This window comes from Mastigoproctus giganteus, chromosome 11 (genome assembly GCF_048544385.1).
Source record: "Mastigoproctus giganteus isolate SK-2022 chromosome 11, ASM4854438v1, whole genome shotgun sequence".
NCBI lineage: Eukaryota > Metazoa > Arthropoda > Arachnida > Uropygi > Thelyphonidae > Mastigoproctus > Mastigoproctus giganteus.
This window is the reverse complement of record NC_143585.1, coordinates 152414217-152430398: the sequence shown is the minus strand read 5'-3', so window position 1 is coordinate 152430398 and position 16182 is coordinate 152414217. Positions and strand designations below refer to the sequence as shown.

General features: G+C 37.2%; 1 protein-coding gene across 1 annotated transcript in view; it reads right to left on the bottom strand.

Annotated features, from left to right (window-relative positions):
- Window positions 1–16182, bottom strand: part of LOC150078519 (uncharacterized) — a 541829-nt gene that overhangs the window by 341309 nt on the left and 184338 nt on the right. The window contains exon 3 of the mRNA XM_090384590.1: window positions 16015–16089. Coding sequence (XP_090240716.1) covers window positions 16015–16089 — 75 coding nt within the window. The remainder of the gene's footprint in view (window positions 1–16014; window positions 16090–16182) is intronic.

Here is a 16182-nt window from a genome sequence, read left to right as displayed (position 1 = left end):
TCAGATTGGTCCACTTGATATCGATGGTTCAACTGTTCATGATCCTGCCAAAGATTTCTCGTAATCTGCCTTCGCCTGCCTAACCTCCTTTGTAAATTGGTTACAGATCAACTTATATTTATCATAGGCTTCTGTGTCACATGTTAATTTATATGTATCCCATGCATTTTTCTTCTCTGCCATATGTCTCATTAGTTCATCTGACATCCATTTAGGCCTGAACCTTGAACATTATTTCTTAGTTGGTATGTAAAGCCTAGTAGCTTCCAAGATAAGTTCTTTGAATGCTTCCCATTTTGAGTTTGCTGTTGGTAACATCATCAGTTGGTCCGACTGTATAGAATTTAAATACTGTCTCAGACCATCGTAGTCACCTTTACGAAAGCAATAACCCTTCCCTTTACCCCTGATGGTGGTTACCTCCTTGAGTATATCCCACTTCAGCACACTGTGATCATCGCCACCTAGTGGTTCCTGTATCTACAGATTCTTAATGCATGAAGAATCACTACTGATAATCAAATCAAGAGTACTGCTTCCTCTAGTTGCCTCCCGAACATGCTGATGTAGAAAACAATCATCCAATAAATCCGCAAAAACCTTGCTAGCGTGTGAGTGACCAACCCACAAATTCCAGTCAATATTAGCATTAGCATTAGTAGAGGCATTTGATGCAAGAAAGCAAGCTTATGCAGCATCAGCCAAAAAAAAAAAAAAAAAAAAAAAAACCATTTCCATTTCACCCCTCTGTTCGTTCAAAATACCTGTCCAGCTGAGCCTTAAACTTATTTATGCTATCAACCTCCACTACAAGGGATGGAAGTCTGTTCCACCAACCAACCACCCACTGGCTAAAGGCAAATTTTCTCACGTCTATCCTACATCTGTCTTTCCTCAATTTGAATTTATGCCCTCTCAGGTGATTATTCTGAGCAAGAGGAAGAATCCCATCAGCATTGAGCATGCTCAAACCATTCAAGGCTTTATACACCTCTATCAGATCACCTCGCTAGTGCCTAGTCTCCAGACACTGTAATTTGCAAAACTTAAGCCTTTCTTCGTAAGAGCCATTCACCAATCTTGTTACCCTTTTCTGTACTCTTTCCAGCATCTCTACATCCTTCTTGAAATGAGGCCTCCAGACCTGTATACAGTACTCTTGGTGTGGCCTGACTACTGCCTTATACAAGGGAATAATCACCTCCTTATCCCTGCTGGAAAAATTCCTGTATATCATTGACAATACTCCATGAGCTACTCTTGTAGCCCGTCTGCACTGCTCAGAGAACTTCATATCTGCCTGCAAAACCACCCCCAAGTCCCTTTCATTCTCTACCACTGTCAGTGTAGTACCACAGGGTTGATACGTTGCTCTGGGGTTGCTGTTTCCCACGTGTAGTACTTTACATTTGTCAATGTTAAACTTCATTTGCCACCTCTCAGCCCATCTGCTCAACCTTTCCAGATCCTGTTGCAGCAGCATAGTGTCAGTAGTGTCCTTGACAACCCTGCCAACCTTTGTATCGTCTGCAAACTTGGACATTAAGCTTGATATACCATCATCAATATCATTTATAAATACAGAAAACAATAATGGACCCAACACTGAGCCCTGAGGGCCTCCACTAATAACATTAGTCCACGATGAGCAGTGTCCATTGATTACCACTCTGTCTTCTCCCCCTCAACCACCCCTTTATCCATAGCAGCAATTTGCCTCCAATGTCACACTGCTCCAATTTGTGTAGCAGTCTTCCATGTACAACAGTATCAAAAGCCTTTCTAAGATCCAAGTATATAATATCAAAGCTATTCCCTGCATCCAGTTCTTTTGTGACTGCATCATAGTATCAAATCAAATTGGTCAGGCAAGACTTCCCCTTAACAAAACCATGCTGTGTCCGAGCTATAACTGAAGTCTTGTCTAAATGATCCTGCAGTGCTTCTTTAACCAGTGCCTCCATTAATTTTCCTGGAACAGAAGTTAAGCTCACAGGTCTATAATTACTTGTGTCAGCCTTTGATCCTCCTTTGTGAATTGGGGTCACATTTGCACATTTCCAGTCTATGGGTACCTCCCCTGAGACCAAGGAAGCTCTCATAATTAGGGCTAAGGGTTTGCTTACTTCCTTTGCTGCCTCCTTTAATATAACTGGACAGATCCCATCCACCCCGGGTGCCTTTCTTGTGTTTATCTTCAAAAGTTTCTCCTCCACTTTACTCCCAGTTATTTCAAGATTCTGTAGCTTACTGCTAGAGTTGAATACACCTCTGGCATTCCCCTCACTGAATAACTCCTCATGTGTGAATGTCGATGCAAAATATGCATTTAGTTTGTTAGCTACCTGAGCAGAATCATCAACAGTTGACCCATCAATATCAAGTGGACCAATCTGATTCATCCCCTTCCTTCTAGAGTTTACATAAGTAAAGAACTCTTTACTCTTTTTCTTTGCATCCCTTGCCAAGGATTTCTCGTAATCTGACTTCGCCTGCCTAACCTCCTTTGTAACTTGGTTGCATATCAACTTGTATCTATCATAGGCTTCTGTGTCATGTGTTAATTTGTAAGTATCCCATGCATTTTTCTTCTCTGCCATATGCCTCATTAGTTCATCTGACATCCATTTTGGCCTAAACCTTGAACAATATTTCTTAGTTGGTATGTAAAGCCTAGTAGCTTCCAAGATAAGTTCTTTGAATGCTTCCCATTTTGAATTTGCTGTTGGTAACATCATCAGTTGATCCCACTGTATAGAATTTAAATACTGTCTCAGTACATCGTAGTCGCCTTTACGGAAGCAATAACCCTTCCCTTTACCCCTAATGGTAGTTACCTCTTTGAGTAAATCCCACTTCAGCACACTGTGATCACTGCCACCTAGTGGTTCATTTATCTGCAGATTCTTAATGCATGAAGAATCACTGCTGATAATCAAATCAAGAGTATTACTCCCTCTAGTTGCCTCCCGAACATGCTGATGTAGAAAACAATCATCCAATAAATCCACAAAAGCCCTGCTAGTGTGTGAGTGACCAGCCCCCAAATTCCAGTCAATATCTGAGAAATTAAAATCTCCCATTATAAGACTCTCTGATTTACTGGCCCACTCTATTTCCCTGTACAGTTTCTTATTATACTCATCAGAGTCATTAGGCCTATAGCACACTCCTACTCTCAATTTTGATCTCCCAATGCTTATGTCACACCAAACTGCCTCAACACTGCACTGTCCAGCGATGTCGACTGGCTTCACTTCCTTGGTTTTTATGTGTTTCTTAACTAATAGCATGACCCCTCCCCCCTTCCTATCCTGTCTATCCTTTCTGTAGACGTTGTACTCCCCAAATTCCAGTTCTGCATCCCTTATATCTGTGTGAAACCACGTCTCTGATATCCCAACAATATCTGCCTTTGATGTTTTGAGCAATACCTCAAATTCATCAAATTTATTTACTAAACTCCTAGCATTGGTGTACACGCAAGTATACCTGCACCTGTTTCTATTCTTAGCTACCCTAACACAACCCATGTGTTTACTTGTACCGCAATGGCTCCCAGCAGTCTCTGAAATACCATGCATCTTGTTTTTCAGGCTACTGCTCATTCTAATAGAAGCAGTGCAAGAATCTCTTTCACCTCTGCCAGTGGCTACTATCAATCTATTGGTCTTTGTCTCCCCCCAAGCTAGCAGTTTTCCGACCCACCTAACACTGCCTCGATAGCATCAGCAAATATTCTTGCACCCTTTCTATTTAAGTGTATCCCATCCCTGTAGAAGCAATCTCTCCTGTTAACAAGTACACTCCAGGCTGAAAAAAATTCTACCCCTTGAGCCTTGCACAATCTTTCCAGGGCCGAATTGATCGACAAGGCTCTCATCATATACTCCCTCCTATCGTGTCTGGGCAGAATTGCAGACACTTTCAAATTCAACCCTAATTCTCGGCTTTTGTTCAACAGTGAGAAATATCTGGGAAATTAAAATCCCCCATTATAAAACTCACTGACTGTTCACTGACTTTTTCTTGAGGGGTTGTAAAATCTAAAATAGTAAAAAAAAGATAAGTGTCAATCAATAACAAAGCACATGGCATGCAGAAATTGCAACTAACACGATATGCACAAGTCAGATAAGGAGCAAAAATTTTACAAAGTTTAGATAATAGAAATGGAGAGATTCTGAACATTTACAGAGTTTTATTTTACTGTACTGAAGTTATGGTTTTCTCCTTCATCTTTTAAAAGTTTATGGTTTTCATCTTCATCTAATGAAGATGAAAACCATAAACTTCATGAAGATAAACACAAGAAAGGCACCCGGGGTGGATGGGATCTATCCAGTTATATTAAAGGAGGCAGCAAAGGAAGTAAGCAAACCCATAGCCATAATTATGAGAGCTTCCTTGGACTCAGGGGAGGTACCCATAAACTGAAAATGTGCAAATGTGAACCCGATTCACAAAGGAGGATCAAAGGCTGACACAAGTAACTATAGACCTGTGAGCTTAACTTCTGTTCCAGGAAAATTAATGGAGGCACTGGTTAAAGAAGCACTGCAGGATCATTTAGACAAGACTTCAGTTATAGCTCAGACACAGCATGGTTTTGTTAAGGGGAAGTCTTGCCTGACCAACTTGATTGGATACTATGATGCAGTCACAAAAGAACTGGATGCAGGGAATAACTTTGATATTATATACTTGGATCTTAGAAAGGCTTTTGATACTGTTGCACATGGAAGACTGCTACACAAATTGGAGCAGTGTGACACTGGAGGCAAATTGCTGCTATGGATAAAGGGGTGGTTGAGTGGGAGAAGACAGAGAGTGGTAATCAATGGACACTGCTCATCGTGGACTAATGTTATTAGTGGAGTCCCTCAGGGCTCAGTGTTGGGTCCATTATTGTTTTCTGTATTTATAAATGATATTGATGATGGTATATCAAGCTTAATCTCCAAGTTTGCAGATGATACAAAGGTTGGCAGGGTTGTCAAGGAAACTACTGACACTATGCTGCTGCAACAGGATCTGGAAAGGTTGAGCAGATGGGCTGAGAGGTGGCAAATGAAGTTTAACATTGACAAATGCAAAGTACTACACATGGGAAACAGCAACCCCAGAGCAATGTATCAACTCTGTGGTACTACACTGACAGTGGTAGAGAATGAAAGGGACTTGGGGGTGATTGTGCAGGCAGATATGAAGTTCTCTGACAGTGCAGACGGGCTGCAAGAGTAGCTCATGGAGTATTGTCAATGATATACAGAAATTTTTCCAGCAGGGATAACGAGGTGATTATTCCATTGTATAAGGCAATGGTCAGGCCACACCTAGAGTACTGTATACAGGTCTGGAGGCCTCATTTCAAGAAGGATGTAGAGCTGCTGGAACGAGTACAGAGAAGGGCAACAAGATTAGTGAATGGAACAAAGGGGTGCTCTTACGAAGAAAGGCTTAAGATTTGCAAATTACAGTGTCTGGAGACTAGGCACCAGCGAGGTGATCTGATAGAGGTGTATAAAGCCTTGAATGGTTTAAGCATGCTCAATGCTGATGGGATTCTTCCTCTAGCTCAGAAAAATCACCTGAGAGGGCATAAATTCAAATTGAGGAAAGACAGATGTAGGATAGACGTGCGGAAATTTGCCTTTAGCCAGCGGGTGGTTGGTTGGTGGAACAGACTGCCATCCCTTGTGGTGGAGGTTGATAGCCTAAATAAGTTTAAGGCTCAGCTGGACAGGTATTTTGAACGAACAGAGGGGTGAAGTGGAAGTGGGTTTTTTTTTTTTTTTTTGGCTGATGCTGCATAAGCTTGCTTTCTTGCATCAAATGCCTCTACTAATGCTAATGCTAATGCTAATAAATTTTTAACAATTAAATCGAAGATTGAGATTTCAAACAGACTTTCAAAGGGAGAAAGCGGGTCTTCGTTAGCAATATCATCTGAATCAAGGTTGGAAAATCAACCCTATGTCTGTTAAGACATGAAAAAAAACAAGGAAAAAATTTTAAAGTTCGCATCAAAACTTGATTCAGATGATGGTGCAAAGAAAAAAGAGAAAAATTGAGAACAGCTAATGACCCATCCCTCAAAGAAGCTGTTTATTTTTATTGTAGTTGGGTCCTGGGAGCATCAGCAACTAAGGCCATATTGCTTTGTGTATACTGTCTTAAAATTACATGTTCTGTGGTCGATTTTCTGTTTGCTAGACAAAAAATTCAAGTTTTGGAGAGAAAAACCATGGTACCCTCCCCTGAGATCAACTAAATCAGCCACGTTGTGAAAAAGGCTCCATAAAAATTCCTCCCATCATTGACAGGGACTCTAACTCAGGTCTTTAACACCCAGGGTGGGAAGGATGGTGACTCTATCAACTGTGCTACCCATGAGGGCTGGGTAAGAGCAACAAACTGAATACTGTCCAACTCAACCACTCTCGCTGAAAATACTGAATAATCTGGCAGCAAAGAAATGAAGTTCGAAAATGGTGCAGCAAGAAATAATTATTTTCGTTAAAGGCCCATACATATGTGTTATTATGACTGAAAGTTCCATTTGTTTTATTACCTATGAATAAAATTACATAAGTACAAACTGTTTTTATTTCTAAACTTACTAAACCATTTTTTTAGTCTCCAGAACTGTATTTCTGTTAAGTTCAAAAATCTGAACAAATCGGAAGCCCGAACTGCTCCTGGTCCCAATTATTTAGGATTTTCGGTGCGCTACTGTATTTCTCTTGTGAAGATAATAATTCTCATTCAAGGGAATGATAGTGTAAATTAGTGTTGGCAAGTTAGTATATGTAGTGTTGTGTTGTTCATATAGCCACTTAGCATAGGGGCCCACAGAACATGACTGATCCCGTGTAACCGACTAGCTGCTTAACAAGATGGGCCATGCAGCAGGGACATTAATTCAGGAGAAGATAATATCAGTAATATCTGCACAAGTTTAAAAATAAAGCCAATTAAAATAGCATAAGTTGTGAAATAGCACAGGAAGAATATAAAAAGTAAAACAAGAGCGAAAGGCAACTCCAAAGAAAGATGCGAATTGGGAGAGTAAAATGGGAAGTTTGAGTGGTGGGGTGGGTTACCGCATCTGGGAAGAGTTAAAGTTAGAAGGTACAAGGAAGCTCTTCAAGTAGGTTCACCAGAACTGGCAAATGACTTCCACATCATATGATTAGCCCAATACCAGTGTATCTAAGAATGCAAAGAAGTCAATACACTAAGGGTAAACATTACTATTGGGGTTAGCAAGTTCAGTCATCATTCATTGCCACTCATAGGAAGATGTTCTTTTGTCTCAAGAGAAGGTTGGTTTTCTTGGTAATTGGCTGAGTACATGCAATTCAGATACAGAATATAAACTGAAGTCGAAATTTCTCCATTTATGAAATTAGCATTAGCATTAACATTAGTAGAGGCATATGATGCAAAAAACAAGCTCACACAGCATCAGCCAAAAAAAATTACAAAGGTAAAGAAAGCCAACACGAGAATGACGAGAAATATCAGATAACTTCCGCAGAAAATTATTTTCCCAATACAGCACTCTAGCACTGCTCGCTCAGTAAACAGACGGTAGGTGTTATTGGTCTGGAGTAAAGTCAAGAATGATGTATTCATTGACAGGTAGGCGGGACAAACGATGTGCTGATTAGTGCGTGAACACAACACAATAAAATCAGCTTAGTGTCACTTTAGTAGCACTCAGAAGCACTAATGGTAACTTGCTCTAATGAACGCTTTCCATAATGGTGAAAAAAGGTCAGGTTACCTCCACTTGAATCCCATGGGAGCTTGAACCCCTCCCGAAGTGGAGGGCATAACCAAATCTTTTTCTTTAGATCAGAGTCATATTTAGAAATACATTCATAAAAAATATATTTTTTTATGACTGTATTTTTATTTTCTTATTCAATAATATGCCCTAATGGTTAAAAAAGGTCAGGTTAAATCATGAGTGGACTAGCGCATAAATTGTTCATTAACAAAATATTAATTTTTTTATTACTGTACTTTTATTTTTAAAGTACAGATACACACATATCACAATTTCACTCAACACCTCAATAGCTATTTGCTATTATTATTATTAGCTATAAGGTGCAAGGAAGCCTGAGGATTAGGCTGTACCAGCCAAAAATAAAAAAATTCCCAAGTTACTCTGAGAGAGAGAGATTCAAAAGTAGAAGGGAATCACCAAGAAAGAGAAGAATGATGATATCCAGCTGAGGACCCTGGGAGTGCCAAGCCCATACTCACCAGATGTGAGTCCCTGGGGTTATAAATATATAAAGAATCTTTCTTTCTTTCTTTTCCTATTATTTCATAACTTAACGTTTAAGGTTAGATTACTGAATATAACAAAAAATAAAGAAACCTTTTCCTTTTTTCGTAACCAAACCTAAATCAAAAATATAGTGAAAACATTCATGAACTCCAAAAATCTGCTTTTAATAGTGAGAAAAAAAAACATAATGAAGAAAGTAAAAATGAATGGAATGAAACTTTTATTAATTTAGTTATCATCAAAAAGTCAACCAAGGCCGACCGGGCTAGCCGAGTGGGTAAAGTACCTGCCCGGCAACCCAAAGGTCGTGGGTTCGATTCCCGCCTCGGGCTTGGATCAAAGTACTGCAAAAACCTTGGGAGGTGCAATATGGCCACAGAAGCCGATGTGCCAACAACTACCAAATCAAAAAAAAAAAAAAAAAAAAGTCAACCAACGTTTTATTTTCCTTATAAATTTCTTCAATCTTTAAAAGATTCATCGCTACTATTACCTGTTTACCGTTCATCACATAACTATTACACACCATTCTTTACTCATAAATACACATCATTGTCTGTCGTGCCGACCACCAATCATTTCATCGTTTGCCATGCTTACCTGTCAATCGATATACCCTTCTTGATTTCAGCTCCAGACCGATAACACATACTGTCTGTTTACCGAGTGAGCAGCGCTAGAGTCCGGTTTCAGGAAACTAATCTTCCACATAAGTTATCCGACATTTCTCGTCGTTCTCGTGTTGGCGTTCTTTACCTTAGCCAAATTTTCACACAATCTATTCCACAACTCTCCTTAGGCAAACTCTTAAATAAAAAAACTTTCACATTTCACCCATTCATTCACTCCAAAAGTTTGACTATTTAAGTTGTCAACTTCCACAACGACAGATTCAAGTTTGTTCCAGCAATCACACAACCACTAGCTAAAGGCAAATTTTCACACAATCTATTCCACAACTCTCTTTCTTCAATCGGAATTTATGCTCCCCAGGTGCATAATCTGAGCAAGAGAAAGAATCCTATCAACATTCAGCTTGCTCAAACTATTCAAGGCTTTATACACTCAATCAGATCACCTCGAATGTGCCTAGTCTCGAGAAACTCCAATTTACAGAACTAAAGCCATTTTTGGTAAGAGCAACCCTACACTTTCTTCCACTGAACAATCTCATTGCCGTTCTCAGTACTCGTTCCAGCAGCTTTACATCCTTCATAAAATGAGGACTCAAGACCTGTATGTCGCATTCAAGATGTGGTCTGACCACTGCCTTGTACAAGAGGAAAATCACCTCCTTTATCTCGGCTAGCAAATTTTCTGTATATCATTGAAAAGACTTCAATAATGGGCCTAACACGGAACCCTGGGATACTCCACTAATAACATTAGTCCATTAAAAGCAGTCTCCACTTATTACCACTCTCTATCTTTTCCCACTCAACCATCCCTTTATCCACAGCAGCAACTTTCCCTCAATGCCACGCTACTCCAATTTATACATCACTCTTCCATGTGCAACAGTATCAAAACTTTCCTAAAATCTAAAAGTATATGATATCAAAATTATTTTTTGCATCCAGTTCCTTTGTGATCACACCATAGTATCCAATCAAATTGGTCAGATAAGACTGACTTAACAAACCCATGCTGTGTCTGAATTATGATCAAATACAGGTGCCAAATCCAGGTCATATATATTGTGCCAAATCCAGGTCATATATATTGCGCCAAATCCAGGTCATATATATAAAAAGTTAAACATTCAGTGACCTAATTAGTTAGGCCACCATATCGAGATATAACACTAAGCACCAAATATACACAAATACATTCCCTTTTGCTGTAATCATGATTTGTTCTGTTCCAGAAAGTTCTACAACATTAAACAAATACTATGCTAGAAAATTTACATTATACCTTATGTTTTATACGTTATGCTATACTGTTACTTTTACAAAGTTTAAAATCAGTTATATCCTTATTATAAGTAAAATTTCTTACAAGGAGCATTAGCAAGAAAGCAAAAAAGAAAGCAAAACTTACAAGAAAGCAAAAACAAAAAAAAAAAAAAAAAAAATTGTGAAATTATGCAGTTAGTACCTTCAAGCTATATATTTATCACAATTAAAACCCTACAATTCCAGTGCACTACTCATTACGAGCTAAGATATTCGTGCCAAAACATTGATACAGACAGTCTATGAATAATAAGTTGTCCATTATTAAATTTCTATTTAAATTTAAAAATAAGCTAACAAAAGTAACTAAGGCTATCAAACTATTCATCAAAAACAATTTATTATGCTAATTTAAAAACAAGGATGATAAAATTATCGAAAAATTTATCAAAAATTATCATTTAACATTGACAAATGCAAGGTGCTGCATGTGGGTGGCAATAATCTCAGAGTAATGTACCATGTAGTACTACACCCAGGGCAGTAGAAAATGAAAAGGACCAGAGGATAATGGGGCAGAACCAGTTACAAAGTTCTGTGAGCAGCGCACACAAGCTACCAGAGCAGTTCAATAATACGAACAAATTTTGTTAGTAGGGATAAGGAGGTGATCATCCTATTGTATAAGAGAATGGTTAGTCCACATCTCGAGTATTGCATACAGGTCTGGAGGCCTCGTTTTAGGAAAGATGTAGAGCTACTGGAACAGGAACAGGAACAGAGGAAGGAAATCAAACTGGTAAGGGGAACAAACAGATGCTCTTAACAAAAACGGCTTGAGTTCTGCAAATTGCAGCATCTGGAGACTGGGAACATATGAGGTAATGTAACTGATATGTTTAAGGCTTCAATTGCTTTAAGGCTTTAAACTCCATGCTGATGGCATTCTACCTGTTGCTCAACTATGCACGTGATGGGACATAAATGCAAACTGAGGAAGGATGGTTGCAGAATACATATGTGGAAATTTTCCTTCAACCAATGGGTGTTTGATTGTTGAACAAGTTTCCATTCACTGTTGTAGAAGTGGATAGTTTGAATAAATTCAAGAAAAAACTAGAAACTATTGGATGGGTGAAAAGGACTTCTCCCCCCCCACCTTTTTTTTTTTTTTTTTTTTGGCTAAAGCTGCTCAAGCTTGCTTTCCTGAATTCTTTCCCAGTACTAATCCTAATATAGGCTTAACTATTAAGTGATCATCCTCAAATAGAGGTATAATCCCTTTAGACTATAGCTGAGCAAATGTCTCTCCTCTATATAGAATTCAATTATTTTTCAAAGGTTTCGCATAGAAACCTTTAAATTTCACTTCTGTGGAAGAGTAAAGATCTTAGTCAGGAGGTAATATAAGATGATGTTCAGAAAAATTCAATTAAAGAAGAAAGACAGGATAATTTTCATAAAAGAAGGTTTTGGTCTATCTAATTTTCATAAAAGAAGGTTTTGGTCTATCTATTATCCACTATGAAGCCATTACGAAAGAAATTAGTGCAAAGAACCATACAGACATTATTTAATAATGATCCAGCAATGCTTGTTATACAACAAATGTCATATAAATAAGGGAAATTTAGAATTAGCAGTGTGCTGTTGAGGAAAAGTGACAGTTAACTGTAAGAAGTAATTTATTTATAAATGGGCAATACTCTTTCTGAAATAACATTATGATCGCATTCTTTGCTATTGTAATATTTACTGGTGATATTATTGATATAGTTCAAATTCAATATCCAAATTTGTTGAGGATAAAAGATGTGACTGGTGGGTAATGACAATCACAAGATTCTACTGGAACAAGACCTATATAAATTATCGGGATGGACTGAAAAATGACAGATAAAGAAAAACAATGAAAAATACTAGATATAGCATCTAATATCTGAGAAGTAGCAGTAACTCCAATAATGTATTTGTTCTTACCATTCAGGCAGCACCAAACTCATAACAGTTGAAAAAAGAGATTGGGAATTACTATGCCATGCAATACAGAGTGTGAGGAGTGAAGACATGCTATTAGAACAGCTTGGAATTGTCACTGATCTGCAAATTTTGCAGTATAGACAAAAAGGTCATTATTTTAATTTCCATTAAAACAAAAAAAAAAAAAAAAATGTTAGGGAAATATCATCAATATTCCAGAGAGTCCTGGGAAAACCACTTTAGGAAAGATGAGTACCTGTTTTTTTTTTTTCTCCTATATGCTTTCCAAGAGTATAGAAAAAAAAAAACAACACTGGTTAAGGAAAAACAGAATCATTCTTAGCAAAAAGAGGCTTCAATCTTTTTTTAAATTATACTGTTCTAAAATCAGAACCGACATAAGTTTTTAAGGCTTTATAAGGGCTAGACAAATTAAATGAGTGCATCTTTACTTAATCATCTGAAATACATAAGGTGATACATTTTTATTATTGTATAATAGAGCACTGAAAATGTTCCTTTACTCAAAGACCAAGTGACTGCTGGAATCAATTCTTACTTCTGCTTCTGAAGGTATGTTTGGCTAAATTTGAAGTAGAATTTCAAAAACACCGAGAAGAAACAGTTAAATAAAGTGAAAAACAGGTTGAATTTTTTTTTTTTTTTTTTTTGATATCACATAATTGTGTTTCCTTGCCTATTTTGCCAATATTAATAATAGGGAATGTTAGTATTTTGTTTAAACATGTACAGAATTATTACTTTATGTTTTCGTTAAAAAAGAAAAAATTTCAATGATACCAACACCCATTTTAAACTTGTGCTCAACCTCTCCAGAACCACTTCTAATGTTACAATATATCTTGAAAACTTTAAAATTTCCACAGAGTGACAATTTGTACATTTACACATATATGAAGCTTTTTTCTTTTTCTTGTATAGTTGTCCAATTTTCATGCTTAATCCAATAAAGACGTTGAATGAAGCAAGCAAATTAGCTTTGCCATAATGAAGAAATTAAACAATACACACTTTGATTGACTAAAAGTCATAATTTTCAAGCTACAAGGCTAGATATCATAATGTTGTGTGCACTGGAACATTATTTCTAAAGTATATCATAACATACCTAAAGAATTTCTATAACAAGAATTATACAGACCTAACCATTTAATTGTGACATGATATCCTGTCCTATTTCTTTTCATCACTATTTAAGTAACATGGTGTATACACAGAGCCTGCCCATCCATTAGGCAAACCTAGGTGATTGCCTAGGACACAAAGGTCCTAGGAGAACATTTCAACAAAATGTAATTTTTTTAGTGGTTTAAAAAAAATAATTATTTAAATTAAGGAGAAATGGAGGATGATAAAAGTTTATTTTGTGATAATGTTCCAAGTCGCATTCGTGCACTGTATTATTATCACATCATACAATAAATCATAATAATATACAGCAAGCAGATAAAAATTATAGATGAATGGGTGGGAATAGGTAAGCTTGTTCGTAGGCAGTGTGATGGATACATAGGCAGATGGAGGGTAGTACAGAATACAACTGGGGCATAAATTTTAAATCTCACCAAGGGTGCATGAAACTCTTGTGCCGGTCCTACGCTTTTAATAACTACATTCACAATGCTGAATTCCAACACATTTTCAAGTTGCCATCTTACCTGTTCACTTATATAAATTTACCCTGCAAATATAGTACACTTTCTTCTTAATTTAAATAATAAAATAAAAACTGAAACTTCACTCGTAATGAGAAAAAAAAGTATCAACTTGATTTCTTTACTTCTTTTCTACAGTTAGCATTAGTCATTAGTAGAGGCATATAATGCAAGAGGCGCCTCTCTACCCAGGAGCAGCAGTGCGTAGCACATGCATCTTGATTAGACTGGGGTTCGAACCCATGACCACCGCATATCGCTGGAGCAATATGGTCTTAGTTGCTAATGCTCCTAAAAACTAAATAACAAATAACGATGCAAGAAAGCAAGCTTATGCAGCATCAGAAAAAAAAAAAAAAAAAACCTCCCATTTCATCCCTCCATTCATTCCAAATGCCTGTCCAGCTCAGCTTTAAATTTATTTAGGCTATCAACTTCCACAATGAAAGATGGAAGTCTGTTCCACCAATGAATTACCCGCTGGCTAAAGGCAAATTTCCACACATCTATTCTACAACCGTCTTTCCTCAATTTGAATCTGTGTCCCCTCAAGTTCTTAATCTGAGCAAGAGGAAGAATCCCATAAGCATACATATTCAGTTTACATATAATGCATACAGCAGTTTACATATCACCTTCCAGTACTACCACAAATGCTATCAGGTATCCTGCTTTTGCATATTCATCAATTCCGATTTTCTCTGCAGAAAATCTAAAAGCAAAATATTTAATTACATGAAACATGTAGTGACATATTTCATTCAATATCATAGAATATTCCAGACCATCCAGTGCAAGGTATCAAAGTTTTTTTCTTCCTTTTCGCCATGCCAAAATTTTTTATTCCTTTTCGCATGCCGAAAAAGAAGAAAACACAAAAAATGATGAATCAGCCATGTAAGTAATATATTTTTAAGATTTACTTCAAATCACAAATACAGAGAATATGGCATGTCACTAATATGACATGCCATATATAGAAAATACACATAACCTAAGTTAAGGAAAAGCTGAAAAACTCAGTTATATAGTGTAATGTATACACTATATACACTTTCTGAGCAGTGCAGATGGGCTGCAAGAATAGCTCGTGGGGGGGGTCTAGTGAATGATATACAGGAATTTTGCTTGCAGGGATAAGAAGGTGATCATCCCCTTGTATAAGGCAATGGTCAGGCCACAACTTGAGTATTGCATACAGGTGTGGAGGCCTCATTTTAGGAAAGATGGAGATCAGCTGGAATGAGTACAGAGAAGTGCAATGAGATTGGTGAGGGGAACAAAGGCTTGCTCAGATTATAAACCTGAGGGGGGGGGCATAAACTCAAATTGAGGAAAGACAGATGTAGAATAGATGTGCAGAAATTTACCTTTAGCCAGTGGGCGGATGGAACAGATGGAACAAACTTCCATCTGTTGTGTAAGTTGATAGCTTAAATAAATTCAAGGAGGAACTGGACAAACTTTTAAAGGGAATGGTTGTGTGAATTTTTTTTTTTTTTGGATGATGATACATAAGCTCATACACTTGCTTTCTTGCATCACATGTCTCTATTACTATTATCAAGAAAGGCTTAAGTTCTACAAATTGCAGTGTATGGAGACTAGCCACCTGCAAGTTGATCTGATTGAGGTGTATAAGGTCATGAATGGTTTGAGCAAGCTCAATGACAATGGGATTCTTCCTTTTGCTCATATTACGCACCTGAGGAGGCATAAATTCAAATTGAGGAAAAACAGCTGTAGAATAGATGTAAAAAAATTTGCCTTTAGTTTGTTTGAGCAATCAGCCACCAGGGGGTGGCTGATTGCTTGAAGAAACTTCCATCTGTTGTTGTTGTTGTTGTTGTTGTGGAAGTTGACAGCTTAAATAAATTCAAGGCAGAACTAGAGAAACTTTTGGAATGAATAGCTGGATGAAATGGGAATTTTTTTTTTTTCTTTTTTATTGGCTAATGCTATTTAAGCTTGCTTTCTTTCATTATATCCTTCTACTAATGCTAATGTAGAAATCATTTGAAATCAGAGATATTACAGGTAAATATGCCTGAGGTAAATTGAGTCAAACAGCATTAGCTCCTATGATACACAAAAATAATTCAATCCATTCTTCAATCATTTCATAATAATTTTATTAAATTTTATTACCAACCTCCTAGTGAGTCCTCTCTTGACTGGCTGTCAGTATTACCATGCATTGCATTGACTTCCCATTCCTGAAGAATTTCTATAGCATGCAAAAAAAAAAAAAGAAAGGTAAATTCACTATGCACAATACCATTGATTTACATTTAAAAATGCACAAAATTGAAAATTATTC